The sequence below is a fragment of the Oncorhynchus gorbuscha genome, linkage group LG02, assembly GCF_021184085.1.
Source record: "Oncorhynchus gorbuscha isolate QuinsamMale2020 ecotype Even-year linkage group LG02, OgorEven_v1.0, whole genome shotgun sequence".
Classification (NCBI taxonomy): domain Eukaryota; kingdom Metazoa; phylum Chordata; class Actinopteri; order Salmoniformes; family Salmonidae; genus Oncorhynchus; species Oncorhynchus gorbuscha.
Genome location: NC_060174.1, coordinates 103,563,371 through 103,580,454, shown reverse-complemented (window position 1 = coordinate 103,580,454; position 17,084 = coordinate 103,563,371). Strand labels below are relative to the sequence as shown.

The window sequence follows — 17,084 nt, the reverse complement described above, 5'->3', positions numbered from 1 at the left end:
GGTGAATCACTAAAACAATACAGAAATACACTACGGAAAAAGAAGGAACAGCATGTCAGAAATCAGCTCAATGCAATTGAAGAATCCATAGACTCTAACCACTTCTGGGAAAATTGGAAAACACTAAACAAACAACAACACGAAGAATTATCTATCCAAAATGGAGATGTATGGGTAAACCACTTCTCCAATCTTTTTGGTTCTATAACAAAGAATAAAGAGCAAAAACATATACATGATCAAATACAGATCTTAGAATCAACTATTAAAGACTACCAGAACCCAATGGATTCTCCAATTACATTGAATGAGTTACAGGACAAAATAAAAACCCTCCAACCCAAAAAGGCCTGTGGTGTCGATGGTATCCTCAATGAAATGATCAAATATACAGACAACAAATTCCAATTGGCTATACTAAAACTCTTTAACATCATACTTAGCTCTGGCATCTTCCCCAATATTTGGAACCAAGGACTGATCACCCCAATCCACAAAAGTGGAGACAAATTTGACCCCAATAACTACCGTGGAATATGTGTCAACAGTAACCTTGGGAAAATCCTCTGCATTATTATTAACAGCAGACTCGTACATTTCCTCAATGAAAACAATGTACTGAGCAAATGGCAAATTGGCTTTTTACCAAATTACCGTACAACAGACCATGTATTCACCCGGCACACCCTAATTGACAACCAAACAAACCAAAACAAAGGCAAAGTCTTCTCATGCTTTGTTGATTTCAAAAAACCCTTCGACTCAATCTGGCATGAGGGTCTGCTATACAAACTGATGGAAAGTGGTGTAGGGGGTAAAACATATGACATTATAAAATCCATGTACACAAACAACAAGTGTGCGGTTAAAATTGGCAAAAAACACACACATTTCTTCACACAGGGTCGTGGGGTTAGACAGGGATGCAGCTTAAGCCCCACCCTCTTCAACATATATATCAACGAATTGGCGCGGGCACTAGAAAAGTCTGCAGCACCCGGCCTCCCCCTGCTAGAATCCAAAGTCAAATGTCTGCTGTTTGCTGATGATCTGGTGCTTCTGTCACCAACCAAGGAGGGCCTACAGCAGCACCTAGATCTTATGCACAGATTCTGTCAGACCTGGGCCCTGACAGTAAATCTCAGTAAGACCAAAATAATGGTGTTCCAAAAAAGGTCCAGTCACCAGGACCACAAATACAAATTCCATCTAGACACTGTTGCCCTAGAGCACACAAAAAACTATACATACCTTGGCCTAAACATCAGCGCCACAGGTAACGTCCACAAAGCTGTGAACGATCTGAGAGACAAGGCAAGAAGGGCATTCTATGCCATCAAAAGAAACATAAATTTCAACATACCAATTAGGATTTGGCTAAAAATACTTGAATCAGTCATAGAGCCCATTGCCCTTTATGGTTGTGAGGTCTGGGGTCCGCTCACCAACCAAGACTTCACAAAATGGGACAAACACCAAATTGAGACTCTGCACGCAGAATTCTGCAAAAATATCATCCGTGTACAACGTAAAACACCAAATAATACATGCAGAGCAGAATTAGGCCGATACCCACTAATTATCAAAATCCAGAAAAGAGCCATTAAATTCTACAACCACCTAAAAGGAAGCGATTCACAAACCTTCCATAACAAAGCCATCACCTACAGAGAGATGAACCTGGAGAAGAGTCCCCTAAGCAAGCTGGTCCTGGGGCTCTGTTCACAAACACAAACACACCCTACAGAGCCCCAGGACAACAGCACAATTAGACCCAACCAAATAATGAGAAAACAAAAAGATAATTACTTAACACATTGAAAAGAATTAACAAAAAAACAGAGCAAACTAGAATGCTATTTGGCCCTACACAGAGAGTACACAGCGGCAGAATACCTGACCACTGTGACTGACCCAAACTTAAGGAAAGTTTTGACTATGTACAGACTCAGTGAGCATCGCCTTGCTATTGAGAAAGGCCGCCGTAGGCAGACATGGCTCTCAAGAGAAGACACGCTATGTGCTCACTGCCCACAAAATGAGGTGGAAACTGAGCTGCACTTCCTAACCTCCTGCCCAATGTATGACCATATTAGAGATACATATTTCCCCCAGATCACACAGATCCACAAAGAATTCGAAAACAAATCCAATTTTGAAAAACTCCCATATCTACTGGGTGAAATTCCACAGTGTGCCATCACAGCAGCAAGATTTGTGACCTGTTGCCACGAGAAAAGGGCAACCAGTGAAGAACAAACACCATTGTAAATACAACCCATATTTATGCTTATTTATTTTCCCTTGTGTACTTTAACCATTTGTACATTGTATATATATATATATATAATATGACATTTGTAATGTCTTTACTGTTTTGAAACATCTGTATGTGTAATGTTTACTGTTAATTTTTGTTGTTTTTCACTTTATATATTCACTTTGTATGTTGTCTACCTCACTTGCTTTGGCAATGTTAACACATGTTTCCCATGCCAATAAAGCCCTTGAATTGAATTGAATTGAATTGAGTGGGCAGTGGTAGCTATTCGACAGTCTTATGGCTTGGGGAAATAAGCTGTCTCGGAGCCTGTTGGTCCAAGACCCAATGCTCCAGTGATGCCGGACGGGAGTAGAGAAAACAGTCCATGGCTTGATTGACTGGAGTCTGAACCTTTTTCAGGCATCAATGTCCTGTATGGCTGGGAGCTCGCCACCATTGATGCGTTGGGCTGTCCGCACCACCCGATGTAGGGCCTTGCGGTCGAGGGCAGTGCAGTTGCCATACCAGGCGGTGATACAACCAGTCGAAATGCTTTCACCACCTGTAAAGTTTCTTGAGGATCTGAGAGGCTGTGACAAATCAAAGGGTGAAGACGCTTTGTTGTGCCTTCTTCACAACTATGCTGGTGTGAGAGGACCGTGTTATGTCCTCAGTGATGTGGTTACTAAGGAACTTGAAGCTCTTGACTCTCTCCCCCGCGGCCCCGTCGATGTGGATGCGTGTGTGCAACCCCATGTTTCCTGTAGTCCACGATCAGCTCCTTGGTCTTACTGAAGTTGAGAGGGAGAAACTGTTGTCCTGGCACCACACTGCCAGGTCTCTGACCTACTCCCTGTAGGCCGTCTCATCGCCGTCGTGTGATGGACGGATCCCCATTAGTTGTTGCGATAGCAGCAGCTACTCTTCCTGGGGTCCACACAAACCATGAAACATGACAAAATACAGAATATTAATAGACAAGAACAGTTTAAGGACCACAATAGTTTAAAACAAGACCAATATAACTAAAAGGTTCTGTACTGACTCAATACTGAGATGAAACACAGAGGCCAGCTATTCTAGGCCTACAGTATATTTACATGTTCATATACTAAACTTACATTCAGTAGGATCTATCAGTACATACACTTACAATAGGTCAAATAGGGGAGGGGCGTTGTGCCGTGAGGTGTTTCTGTATCTGTTCAGTCCCAGGATCCACTAGCGTAGCACACACCCCTGCAGCCCCCGCAAGTCAGGGGGTGCCCACAAGCTTTGGTTGGGGTCTCCCTGGAAGTCAGGCCCCCCCGCTAGACAGGGGGTGCCCACAAGCTTTGGTTGGGGTCTCCCTGGAAGTCAGCCCCCCCGCTAGACAGGGGGTGCCCAAAAGCTTTGGTTGGGGTCTTCCTGGAAGTCAGCCCCCCCCCCCCCCCCCGATAACATGTGGACACATTATAAACCATGAAAGACATTTTTACAATTATAGGAAATTAGCTCTAGAACTGCAATATTTTCTCTCAGCCTCATGGTAAAATGTCTAGAATAGCAGGAAATTTGCTCAGAGATTCTTGAAAGTCGGGAAATACTTGTTCGACAGCGTAACTTTATTGTCATAGTTAAAAAATGTGTTTGTTGCATTTAGGGAATTTTATAACGAAAAATATTTGTTTTGAGATTTTTCTAAATACTTTTTATGTCGGCTCGGCTCTATGCCTGGAAATGCCCTTGTCCAGAGCAAATGACCCAATTTCAAACTCTCCAAAAAGTTTTTACATTTTTTTTTTAAACTGGCAATAATGGATTTTAAAACTGAAAAGGTATTTTATGTAGTTTCTTGCAATAGCCCTCTGTGACTAAAATAATATTTCCCTCAAAACTGTGATTCCTAAAAGATAACTCCGGAGATTTGGTCAACTTCGTCGAATTGGTCTAAAATCCTAAATGAAACAGGAATGAGCAGGGCCAGCTATAACATAAGGACCCCTTATTCATGTCCTCTACATGTAGTACAACAAGACCACTCACAGTCTGTCAAGTGTTCTACTTTTGATAGATTTAAACAAACAATAATCACCATGGTCACAACCGTAAACTGTCAACTCCCTCTGCCTGATAGATTCAGTAATTGAACCAAAATTCAAATACTGTTACATTTAATTATATTTTAGAGTCATAAAACAACTGAGGAAAAACACAATTGCTGCACTCTATACCACTTGAATGACATTGAAAAATTACATTTTTCTCAACTCTGAAAGATCTCATTGAATGGTTTTGTTTTTATTGGAGATTTTAAAAATGAATAATTGTCCATATTTTACAATGTTTGTAATTGAACTTTTATTTTTTTAGAGGAAAAATGGTGTCTGTTTTGAGTATCTGATGTCAGCTATGTGGGTTGGCTTGTCAAGGCCATTACTGATGGAGTCATTTGTTGTTGTTGTTACTATTTGGAAAAAAATAATGTGGATAAGCAACGTCCACAGAGGAGGCTTAGCATTCTCAAGCACTCTGTGAATGCTGGTTACTATTGGGTTGTTGCATATGATCTCAATCACTTTCTGACTACACCCCCTTTCAATTTGAACGAAACCTTCCATACATGTTTGCCCTTGGTAAAAGTGGTCAGAAAGTGACTATTTGGTCCTGAATGAAAAAACGTTCAGGAGATGGAGGTACTCCATTTTGACCCACAGTTGACCCATTTTGCATACCTCACCCTACCATGTTCTCATCATCGAAAAAGATAAACGGCTGAGTTTGATATAATTTTAAAGTTTATGTCAAACTATTTGAAAATGGTTTTAATACAAATGTTTATACAAATCTTACAAAAGAAAGCATCCCGACTCGTTGCATCGCCATCTTTCATACTCATACGGAACGACCCTATTGCCGCCGAGAACCTCTGAGAGTGTAGAGAGTCAGTGGTGAAAGGAAGCATCACAAACAATGCTATAAGAAAACTCACATCATCACGGTTGTAAAAGTGAAACCAACCTAAAGGTCATTGTTGAAACCAACCTAAAGGTCATTGTTGAAACCAATCTTAAGGTCATTGTTGAAACCAATCTAAAGGTCATTGTTGAAACCAACCATTGTTGAAACCAACCAAAAGGTCATTGTTGAACCAACCTAAAGGTCATTGTTGAACCAACCTAAAGGTCATTGTTGAAACCAACCTAAAGGTCATTGTTGAAACCAACCTAAAGGTCATTGTTGAAACCAACCTAAAGGTCATTGTTGAAACCAACCTAAAGGTCATTGTTGAAACCAACCTAAAGGTCATTGTTGAAACCAACCTAAAGGTCATTGTTGAAACCAATCTAAAGGTCATTGTTGAAACCAACCTAAAGGTCATTGTTGAAACCAACCATTGTTGAAACCAACCTAAAGGTCATTGTTGAAACCAACCAAAAGGTCATTGTTGAAACCAACCTAAAGGTCATTGTTGAAACCAACCTAAAGGTCATTGTTGAAACCAACCTAAAGGTCATTGTTAATGGTTTTGCTATTTAACTAGCCAAGAACAAATTCTTATTTACAATGACGGCCTACTCTGGGCAAAACCCAGATGATGCTGGGCCAATTGTGCGCCGCCATATGGGACTCCCAATCACAGCAGGTTGTGACACAGCCTGGGAACGAACCAGGGTCTACAGTGAAGCCTCTAGCGATGCAGTGCCTTAGAACACTGCACCACCCAGGAGGCCTGATAATGTAAGCTTGGAGAAACCTCTGTGACTTAAACTGCAGGGAGCTGCCATAATCAACATCCACAGCACCTGGTAAACAGTGGGTTAACTGTCTTGCTCAGGGGAAGAGCAACAGATTTTTACCTTGTCAGCTCTAGGATTCGATCCAGCAACCTCTCAGTTATTGGACCGACACTCTAACCACTAGGCTAGCTGTCGCTACACAGAGCTGTAAACCCTGTGTAACTAATGTCTCTTTATGCCAGGTCTTGGAGGACGTCGACAGACCTATCTATCCACTGCTTGTGAGTTAGTATTCCTAGGGAACACAATACATGATACTTTAAAATTCACCATACTCCCATTGTTGGGTAACACATGTGTACATCAGAGGAGGCTGGTGGGAGATGCTTTAGAAGGACAACTCATTGTATTGGCTAGAATGGAATCAATGGAAAGGAGTCAAGCATGTTGTTTCCATGTGTTTGATGTGTTTGGTACGATTCCATTCAAGCCCTTAAAATGAGTATTTCCTACTATAGCTCCTCCCACCAGCCTCCTCTGGTGTACAGGACTCCAGAGTATGCAGAGTTCTCTGGGATGAGGTAAATAAACATTCTTCAAGCACTGGGAGGAGTGTTGATTTGATAGTTGTGTTTCTTCTGTTTCACATAGTATTTTTCTGACTAAATCAATCCACTCTCATTGTAGCAATACACTCAGTACAAAAGCCATAGTCAGACCTATCCTCAGTTATTCATTATGCTGTAGTTTGTGTAAAAATGGCCTGAACTTAAAACTCTAAGATGCACAATCAAAGGTTCTCTCTCTCTCTCCTTCTCACATCAAGGACTGAACAAGAAAAACTGATGAAGCTAGTCCTTCACAGACATATTTGACAGTTTGATTCTTGCACCTCATCATCCCATCTTCGGGAAACACTTCTGTGCGCCTCATTTTGAGACAAACACTTCCTCTTGCCTCCAGCAAGAAAAAGATGTGACAGTTGAGATACCGAAACAAAATGGATATGAAAGGAGGAAGGCATTTTTTCTATATTTCTTATATTTTTGCACCACACACGACTTTGTGTGATAATGACGGGAATGACCGTTGTGCTTTCTGTACGGCGCGAATGCACTGAGACCTACCAATGGGTACGGACGCCAGTTCAACGTCTAATTTGGATTTACATTTGGTTGAGTTATCAACAAACGTGAATTCAACGTGAAATCAACAAAACAAACCATGTCATTGGATTTTGGTGAAAAGTTGGGTGAAAATATATATATATATTTTAAAGTCCCTTTACATTGATGATTTTTTCAAATCCAATCAGTATTCTACGTTGATTCAACACCATCACATTGAATTTCTGGGTTGAAATAATGTTGATTCAACCAGGTTTTGCCCAATGGGTTCCTGTCTCACTGTCTGCTTGTCAAAGATTTAAAGCTTAAAAGTATAATGGAGCTGAAAGTGTGACCTCTGAGTATCAGTGGATGAATCTGGCTCTTTCACCTTTCTCACAGGCCAGGGAAAGCAGCCAGGGGGTCTGAGGATGGGAGGGAGATAAAAATGATTTTAATGTGCTGTGAACAATAACAACAACAACAACAAAAAAGCACAATCAATATGACAAAAAAGTTGAAGCATAATGGATGTCAGCTGGTTGGATGGTTTGTTCCATTATTCATCTGTTTAACATTTCATCCATTGTCCTCTTTTCATAAATGGGCACCACATGGAAATACGTCGCGCCCGGGGACTTGACAAATTACTGCACATGGATGTACAAAATGGGCCTTCCTTGTTTGTGACTATTTGTCGTGGCCGATCGCCAACCTCAGACTCAACCAGTCTTCCCACGAGTGATTGCAGTGGTCAACTGGTACGATTAATGCATGTACTATTTGAATCTGCAACTCCTCATTGGTAATGTTGGAGACTCACTGTAACGGTTTTCTTGAGGTGGTGAAGGAGAAGCGGACCAAAACGCAGCGTGGTGGTTATTCATGTTCTTTAATAAAGGAACTATACATGAAATAACTAACAAAACAATAACTGTGCGAAAACCTAAACAGTCCTATCTGGTGCAAACACAGAGACAGGAACAATCACCCACAAAACCCAATACAAAACAGGCTATCTAAATATGGTTCCGAATCAGAGACAATGACTAACACCTGCCTCTGATTGAGAACCATATCAGGCCAAACATAGAAATAGACAAACCAGACATACAACATAGAATGCCCACCCAGCTCACGTCCTGACCAACACTAAAACAAGGAAAACACACACGAACGATGGTCAGAACTGTCAGGATTTGGCCAGGGTTGTTCCGGTTTTTGGTCACTAGATGCCCCCATTGTGCCTTTTGACCTTTTGTTTTCCCTTGATCCCCATTATTATTTGCACCTGTGCCTCGTTTCCCCTGATTGTATTTAAACCCTTTGTTTTCCTCTGTTCCTTGCTCTGTGTTTGTATGTTAGCACCCAGCCCTAGTACTCTGAGAACTCTTGTTGATCCCGGTGGACTCTCTTGTGGAATTCTGTTTTTTGTTCTTGTTTGTTTGTTTTTTGAGTATCTTTTAAGGCTTTTTGTGCTTTACCTTCCACCTTGTGGATTTACCTTTTTTGTCTTGGAGGATTACCTTTGTTCTTGTAGGATTCCTTTTGAGGTTGTGGAGTTACATGTTTTCCTGAAGAACTTCACTTTTTACTTCATTAAATACACCGTCTCAAGTACTGCTGTGTCTGCCTCATCTTCCGGGTTCTGCCGACTATTCGTGGCTCAGTTCGTTAAGTGACTGTTTCTCACTCCGGAGACCCGGGTTCGTAACCGGGTCCTGACAAGAACGTGACACTCACATCACCCTCACTAGCTTTAAGCACCAGCTGTCAGAGCATTTTACAGATCACTGCACCTGTACTTAGCCTATCTATCTACCTATTTCATCCCCATACTGGTATTTATTTATTTTGTTCCTTTGCAGCCCAGTATCTCTACCTTGCACATTCATCTTCTGCCGATCTACCATTCCACTGTTTAATTGCTATTTTGTAATTACTTCGCCACCATGGCCTATTTATTTCCTTAACTTACCTCATTTGCACTCACTGTATATAGACTCTTTATTTTCTTTTGTTCTACTGTATTATTGACTATGTTTTGTTTATTCCATGTGTAACTCTGTGTTGTTGTATGTGTCGAATTGCTACGCTTTATCTTGGCCAGGTCGCAGTTGTAAATGAGAACTTGTTCTCAACTAGCCTACCTGGTTAAATAAAGGTGTTCTCAACTAGCCTACCTGGTTAAATAAAGGTGTTCTCAACTAGCCTACCTGGTTAAATAAAGGTGTTCTCAACTAGCCTACCTGGTTAAATAAAGGTATTCTCAACTAGCCTACCTGGTTAAATAAAGGTGTTCTCAACTAGCCTACCTGGTTAAATAAAGGTGTTCTCAACTAGCCTACCTGGTTAAATAAAGGTGTTCTCAACTAGCCTACCTGGTTAAATAAAGGTGTTTTCAACTAGCCTACCTGGTTAAATAAAGGTGTTCTCAACTAGCCTACCTGGTTAAATAAAGGTGTTCTCAACTAGCCTACCTGGTTAAATAAAGGTGTTTTCAACTAGCCTACCTGGTTAAATAAAGGTGTTCTCAACTAGCCTACCTGGTTAAATAAAGGTGTTTTCAACTAGCCTACCTGGTTAAATAAAGGTGTTCTCAACTAGCCTACCTGGTTAAATAAAGGTGTTCTCAACTAGCCTACCTGGTTAAATAAAGGTGTTCTCAACTAGCCTACCTGGTTAAATAAAGGTGTTCTCAACTAGCCTACCTGGTTAAATAAAGGTGTTCTCAACTAGCCTACCTGGTTAAATAAAGGTGTTCTCAACTAGCCTACCTGGTTAAATAAAGGTGTTTTCAACTAGCCTACCTGGTTAAATAAAGGTGTTTTCAACTAGCCTACCTGGTTAAATAAAGGTGTTCTCAACTAGCCTACCTGGTTAAATAAAGGTGTTTTCAACTAGCCTACCTGGTTAAATAAAGGTGTTTTCAACTAGCCTACCTGGTTAAATAAAGGTGTTTTCAACTAGCCTACCTGGTTAAATAAAGGTGTTCTCAACTAGCCTACCTGGTTAAATAAAGGTGTTCTCAACTAGCCTACCTGGTTAAATAAAGGTGTTCTCAACTAGCCTACCTGGTTAAATAAAGGTGTTCTCAACTAGCCTACCTGGTTAAATAAAGGTGTTCTCAACTAGCCTACCTGGTTAAATAAAGGTGTTCTCAACTAGCCTACCTGGTTAAATAAAGGTGTTCTCAACTAGCCTACCTGGTTAAATAAAGGTGTTCTCAACTAGCCTACCTGGTTAAATAAAGGTGTTCTCAACTAGCCTACCTGGTTAAATAAAGGTGTTTTCAACTAGCCTACCTGGTTAAATAAAGGTGTTCTCAACTAGCCTACCTGGTTAAATAAAGGTGTTTTCAACTAGCCTACCTGGTTAAATAAAGGTGTTCTCAACTAGCCTACCTGGTTAAATAAAGGTGTTCTCAACTAGCCTACCTGGTTAAATAAAGGTGTTCTCAACTAGCCTACCTGGTTAAATAAAGGTGTTCTCAACTAGCCTACCTGGTTAAATAAAGGTGTTCTCAACTAGCCTACCTGGTTAAATAAAGGTGTTCTCAACTAGCCTACCTGGTTAAATAAAGGTGTTCTCAACTAGCCTACCTGGTTAAATAAAGGTGTTCTCAACTAGCCTACCTGGTTAAATAAAGGTGTTCTCAACTAGCCTACCTGGTTAAATAAAGGTGTTCTCAACTAGCCTACCTGGTTAAATAAAGGTGTTCTCAACTAGCCTACCTGGTTAAATAAAGGTGTTCTCAACTAGCCTACCTGGTTAAATAAAGGTGTTCTCAACTAGCCTACCTGGTTAAATAAAGGTGTTCTCAACTAGCCTACCTGGTTACATAAAGGTGTTCTCAACTAGCCTACCTGGTTAAATAAAGGTGTTCTCAACTAGCCTACCTGGTTAAATAAAGGTGTTCTCAACTAGCCTACCTGGTTAAATAAAGGTGTTCTCAACTAGCCTACCTGGTTAAATAAAGGTGTTCTCAACTAGCCTACCTGGTTAAATAAAGGTGTTCTCAACTAGCCTACCTGGTTAAATAAAGGTGTTCTCAACTAGCCTACCTGGTTAAATAAAGGTGTTCTCAACTAGCCTACCTGGTTAAATAAAGGTGTTCTTAACTAGCCCACCTGTTTAAATAAAGGTGTTCTCAACTAGCCTACCTGGTTAAATAAAGGTGTTCTCAACTAGCCTACCTGGTTAAATAAAGGTGTTCTCAACTAGCCTACCTGGTTACATAAAGGTGTTCTCAACTAGCCTACCTGGTTAAATAAAGGTGTTCTCAACTAGCCTACCTGGTTAAATAAAGGTGTTCTCAACTAGCCTACCTGGTTAAATAAAGGTGTTCTCAACTAGCCTACCTGGTTAAATAAAGGTGTTCTCAACTAGCCTACCTGGTTAAATAAAGGTGTTCTCAACTAGCCTACCTGGTTAAATAAAGGTGTTCTCAACTAGCCTACCTGGTTAAATAAAGGTGTTCTCAACTAGCCTACCTGGTTAAATAAAGGTGTTCTTAACTAGCCCACCTGTTTAAATAAAGGTGTTCTCAACTAGCCTACCTGGTTAAATAAAGGTGTTCTCAACTAGCCTACCTGGTTAAATAAAGGTGTTCTCAACTAGCCTACCTGGTTAAATAAAGGTGTTCTCAACTAGCCTACCTGGTTAAATAAAGGTGTTCTCAACTAGCCTACCTGGTTAAATAAAGGTGTTCTCAACTAGCCTACCTGGTTAAATAAAGGTGTTCTCAACTAGCCTACCTGGTTAAATAAAGGTGAAATAAAAATGTAAATCCCCAAAGAAACTTGTGCTTACTTACTTATGACTTACTTTCAGTCTTTCGGATGCTTCCGTTAAACGAGTGTCCTGACTCTCTGTGGTCAGTAAAGATCTCTTGGCACATAACAGTAGGGGTGTTAACCCCGGTGTCCTAGCTAAATTTCCAATATGGCCCTCATACCATCATGGTCACCTAATTATCCCCAGCTTCCAATTGGCTCATTCATCTCCTCTCCTCTGTAACTATTCCCAAGGTCGTTGCTGTAAATGAGAATTTGTTTTTAGGCAACTTACCTGGTAAGTGTTAACTAAATTCAGACTAAGAGGTCAGCGGGATTTACCCAGGAGACAAATCCTGGATAGTTCATTCAGCAGCAAACACATGATCATATAATGCATTACCATCCCATGATCTTTAGCATAGAAGGTGAAGCGGAAGGTGGCCTAGTGGTTAGAGTGTAGGGGGGGTAGGTAGTCTAGTGGTTAGAGTGTAGGGGGTAGGTAGCCTAGTGGTTAGAGTGTAGGGGCAGCAGGTAGCCTAGTGGTTAGAGTGTAGGGGGGGTAGGTAGTCTAGTGGTTAGAGTGTAGGGGCGGTAGGTAGCCTAGTGGTTAGAGTGTAGGGGCGGCAGCGTAGCCTAGTGGTTAGAGTGTAGGGGCAGCAGGTAGCCTAGTGGTTAGAGTGTAGGGGGGGTAGGTAGTCTAGTGGTTAGAGTGTAGGGGCGGAAGGTAGCCTAGTGGTTAGAGTGTAGGGGCGGCAGGTAGCCTAGTGGTTAGAGTGTAGGGGCGGCAGCGTAGCCAGTGGTTAGAGTGTAGGGGCGGCAGCGTAGCCTAGTGGTTAGAGTGTAGGGGCGGCAGCGTAGCCTAGTGGTTAGAGTGTAGGGGCGGAAGGTAGCCTAGTGGTTAGATTGTTGGACTAGTAACCGAAAGGTTTCAAGATTGAATCCCCGAGCTGACAAGGTAAGAATCTGTCTTTCTGCCCCTAAACAAGGCACTTAACCCACTGTTCCTAGGCTGTCATTGAAAATAAGAATTTGTTCTTAAACTGACTTGCCTAGTTAAATGAAGTTTTTGTTTTAATGGTGATGCTTACTGTATGTTGTTGCCAGTTTTGAGGGTCTAAACACATGGTCTGATGTTGAATTCTCACACACCAGTCCTATATCCTATGGTTCCTATGCACTATTTTCTTGTTCATTTTGCTTGCTGTGGGAGGCTTTTCAGTGCTAACTAAATTATACAAAAAAATAAGTCAAAACTCAATTATTCAATTTAGAGTATTATTAATGTATTACTTATGAATATCAATGATATAATTGTTTTGTTTTTCAACAGACTCTCAACAACTACAATAGCTAACTCACATAAGGCATATTCCTGGCACTTGCTTCAGAAGCCCAATTACCATGAGAGAGGACAAGTGAATTCCCTCTAAAACAGCCACGACATAGAAATGTCCAATTCCTCCCTGGTGTTACTACTACGTGTAAAGTGAATATTTAATCAGTAAAAGCCTGTAATTGTAAACTAACAAGACACTGTTTAGTAAAAAAAATTGCATTCCAAAGCTATTTTTTTTTCTTTCCCTACAGTTTGTAATCTTAATGATCTCACAGTGGATTGTGTTCATGCACCATTCTCTCTTAATTACTTAACAACATCGTGTAAAAGCTCAGCATTCCATCTGTTGCACGGATATGAAAGAGGGTGTTCCGCTATCCAGGAACACATCTTATCCAAGTGATTATTACAGATCTCGATGACACGCCCTGACCATAGAGAGCCCTTGGTTCTCTGTGGTGAAGTAGGTCAGGGCGTGACTAGGGGGTGTTCTAGTTCAATATTTCTATGTTGGTGCTTTGTATGGTTCCCAATTAGAGGCAGCTGGTATTCCTTGCCTCAAATTGGGGATCATATTTAGGTAGCCATTTTTCCCACCTGTGTTTGTGGGATTTTTTTTGTGTTTGTGCTTGTAGCACCACTGAGGTTACGTTTCGTTGCTTATTTATGGTTTTTTGACAAGTTTCACTGCAAATAAAGATGTGGAACTCAACACACCCAGCGCCCTTTCAGAACACCGCAGCCCGTCTGGTGTTCAACCTTCCCAAGTTCTCTCACGTCACCCCGCTCCTCCGTTCTCTCCACTGGCTTCCAGTTGAAGCTCGCATCCGCTACAAGACCATGGTGCTTGCCTGCGGAGCTGTGAGGGGAACGGCACCTCAGTACCTCCAGGCTCTGATCAGGCCCTACACCCAAACAAGGGCACTGCGTTCATCCACCTCTGGCCTGCTCGCCTCCCTACCACTGAGGAAGTACAGCTCCCGCTCAGCCCAGTCAAAACTGTTCGCTGCTCTGGCCCCCCAATGGTGGAACAAACTCCCTCACGACGCCAGGACAGCGGAGTCAATCACCACCTTCCGGAGACACCTGAAACCCCACCTCTTTAAGGAATACCTAGGATAGGATAAGTAATCCCTCCCACCCCCCCCTTTAAGATTTAGATGCACTATTGTAAAGTGACCGTTCTACTGGATGTCATAAGGTGAATGCACCAATTTGTAAGTCGCTCTGGATAAGAGCGTCTGCTAAATGACTTAAATGTAAATGTAAATTACGAACCTGACACTTGAACATTATACTATTGGTTTAAAGGGAGTGTTTATAATATCAAGTGTCTTAAAAAATATATATAAAAATGTAAACATTTATATGGGGATTTAAAATATCCATTATCAACTAAGAAAATACAAAGTGATAGTCACTTGTGCGCGTGTGTTTTCCCGATTACAGGTATCATACTGTCATCACGTGCTTAATTCAAGATGACAGTATAGCCCGGTGAGGTATAGTCAAGGCGTTGGTTCTGCGAGCTAACACAAATCTTCAAGTATGACTTCATTAAGGTTATACACTTCATGCAGGAGTTGTTCACCGAACCATCTTTACTACACATGAAGTGACAGGTGATACCTTGCCTTCCTCCTCCTACTCATCTCATCACTCATTCTATACTGTCCAGTACCATGGTGACATTCCTGAGGAAGTGACACGTACACATATTCTCTCTAAACACATCCACAAGTGAAAACATATTCCTTCTTTACCAAATACTATATTGTTTGTGTTCTAACAAATAAACTGAGATGTTCATCGTGCAGAAATATGTATCTTCTTCTACGCATTTTGAATGTAACAATGGCTGACTCTTCTGGTTGTGAAATTGTGTGATTCATTGTTGTGGTGAAAATGCCGTCTTAATTCTCTATTACTGTCACCTATTTACTGATGACTCATGACTCACAATATGCATCAAATCTGAATCTAGAATTCAAGGTGAGGAAATGTGTTTGACACTGGATCTTGCATAATGTGTTAGGAATACCACAAAACAACATGCCATGGATGTAAACACAACGAACAGGGCTTCTACAGTCATGTCTGAGATCTAGAGAAAATAATTGGCCCACAGCTAGCGAGATTGATTCCAACAGTGTTTAAATTCCTCAGGTTTGTAAATGCATTATGTCATTCTGCATTTAATAAATGCAGTGAATGCACAATGCATTCATCCTTTATTCATTGTCTGGTTTTCAACTGTTGAAAATCAGGAAGTTAGGGATTTAACATTAGTCTATTTATGAGCTCTGTGCTGTGGGGTTGCTATAGAATTGTGCCGTAGATGCACGTGACAACGTTGTTTTAAAATGTTGTTTTACTGCTAGCATGGTGACAGTATACACTCAGCACTGTGGATAAAATATGTAAGAGATTAGTGTTAGTATTTGTTATGCAAGTAGGCCTATCACAAAGCCAGTAGCCCAGGAAATGTTTCTCCCATTTGCAAAAACCTATAGCGCCAATAAATATTCTGCTGTCCAAAAAGAGCAGTCTCTAAATATCACTTCTGTGTCCGTGTCTCTCTCCTGATCCAAAGTCATAAGACTCCAGACCCGAGAACAGGGGTAAAGCCAAACGAGGTAGTAATGAGGCTATTATCAGGCCAACACGTCGTCTGTTAAGGCGTTCATTCATTTCCGATGTCCTGGATTAGAGCGCGCGCAAAGAGTTGATCTCGGGTCGGCTGCATATTAAGACAAAGCCGCATTCTTGTTGTCTGATTTCTGATGTATAGGCAGAATTTAAACGCTGTGCCGTATATATGTTATTATGTGACAGAGCAGTTGTGAGGGGCAGGCCTAAATACTGTATCTTTTAAGAGATGTATGACTGTAAAATACCGCATGTTAAAATACTCCGTATTTATTATCTTTACTGTCGGTCTACACCTTGATGTCCGTCGCAAAACAGCCTCATTAGGCTATACATTTGTGTTCTGTAACCTAATAATAACATATGTATGTGTCATAAAATAGTTAACTATATGTGTCATTGTTTTCACTATACTTGTGTACATACGATGTAATTAACTAGTTAACTATATGTGTCATTATTTGCATTATACTTGTCTACATAAAATGTAATTAACTGGTCGATTTAGGTTGCCATTTGCGACCAATCATAGACCGGTAATGAGCTGCTTGCACAATCATTATGCCATGAACGTCTTGGCAACTCCACTACTGGATTATTAACAGTCTGGGCAAGGAATTTGGGCATTCCCAGTTCTGTAACGATTTATCTAAGCGTAATTCTCATACGATACGGTGACAGAATGTTCAGAAAACCATCATGAGCTCGCATTTAATGCTGACATAATCGAAGCTCCGCAGTTTATATCTAAAGCAGGTAGGGCTCCGTCTGCTTGTGTATTGACACCGTCATTATCTTTAGCTCTGCGCGCACCGCAGACAGCGAGAGAGCGAGTGCGCCAGGCTAGGGAGAGAGCGGTTGTGACTCAAGCTCTGCGAATTCAGTTAGTCTAGTCTACTACAACTATGAATGCATTGTGAGTGGCTTGTGGGCAACAGAAGCAGACCTTTATTTGGCATTTGTTTCTTTTTTCGTCGCCAATGCAAAAGGAAATATGCAGCGACGACTTACCTTGGTCTTTGTTAGTTTTTGTGTTGGGTTTTGCGCTGGTTCAAGTTTCCCAAGTAATATAAATATAGGTGAGTATTATCAACACGGAATGCTTATTATATCACTACTGCGTCCTGTCGGTTTGACATCTAAACTGCTGCGTAATTCCAAAGTTGCAAGACAGTCCCCATTCGTCTTATTTTGTAATAGGCTACGTTAAAAATATTCGTTGTTTGATGACAG

The 17,084-nt window shown here is 41.1% G+C and overlaps 1 protein-coding gene across 1 annotated transcript in view; it reads left to right on the top strand.

Moving 5' to 3' along the window:
- The first annotated feature begins 16,469 nt into the window (after positions 1–16,469).
- Positions 16,470–17,084, top strand: part of LOC124014556 (glutamate receptor 1-like) — a 124,157-nt gene continuing 123,542 nt past the window's right edge. Inside the window, exon 1 of the mRNA XM_046329697.1 lies at positions 16,470–16,930. Within this exon, the coding sequence (XP_046185653.1) occupies positions 16,846–16,930 (85 nt within the window). The 5' untranslated portion in view covers positions 16,470–16,845. The remainder of the gene's footprint in view (positions 16,931–17,084) is intronic.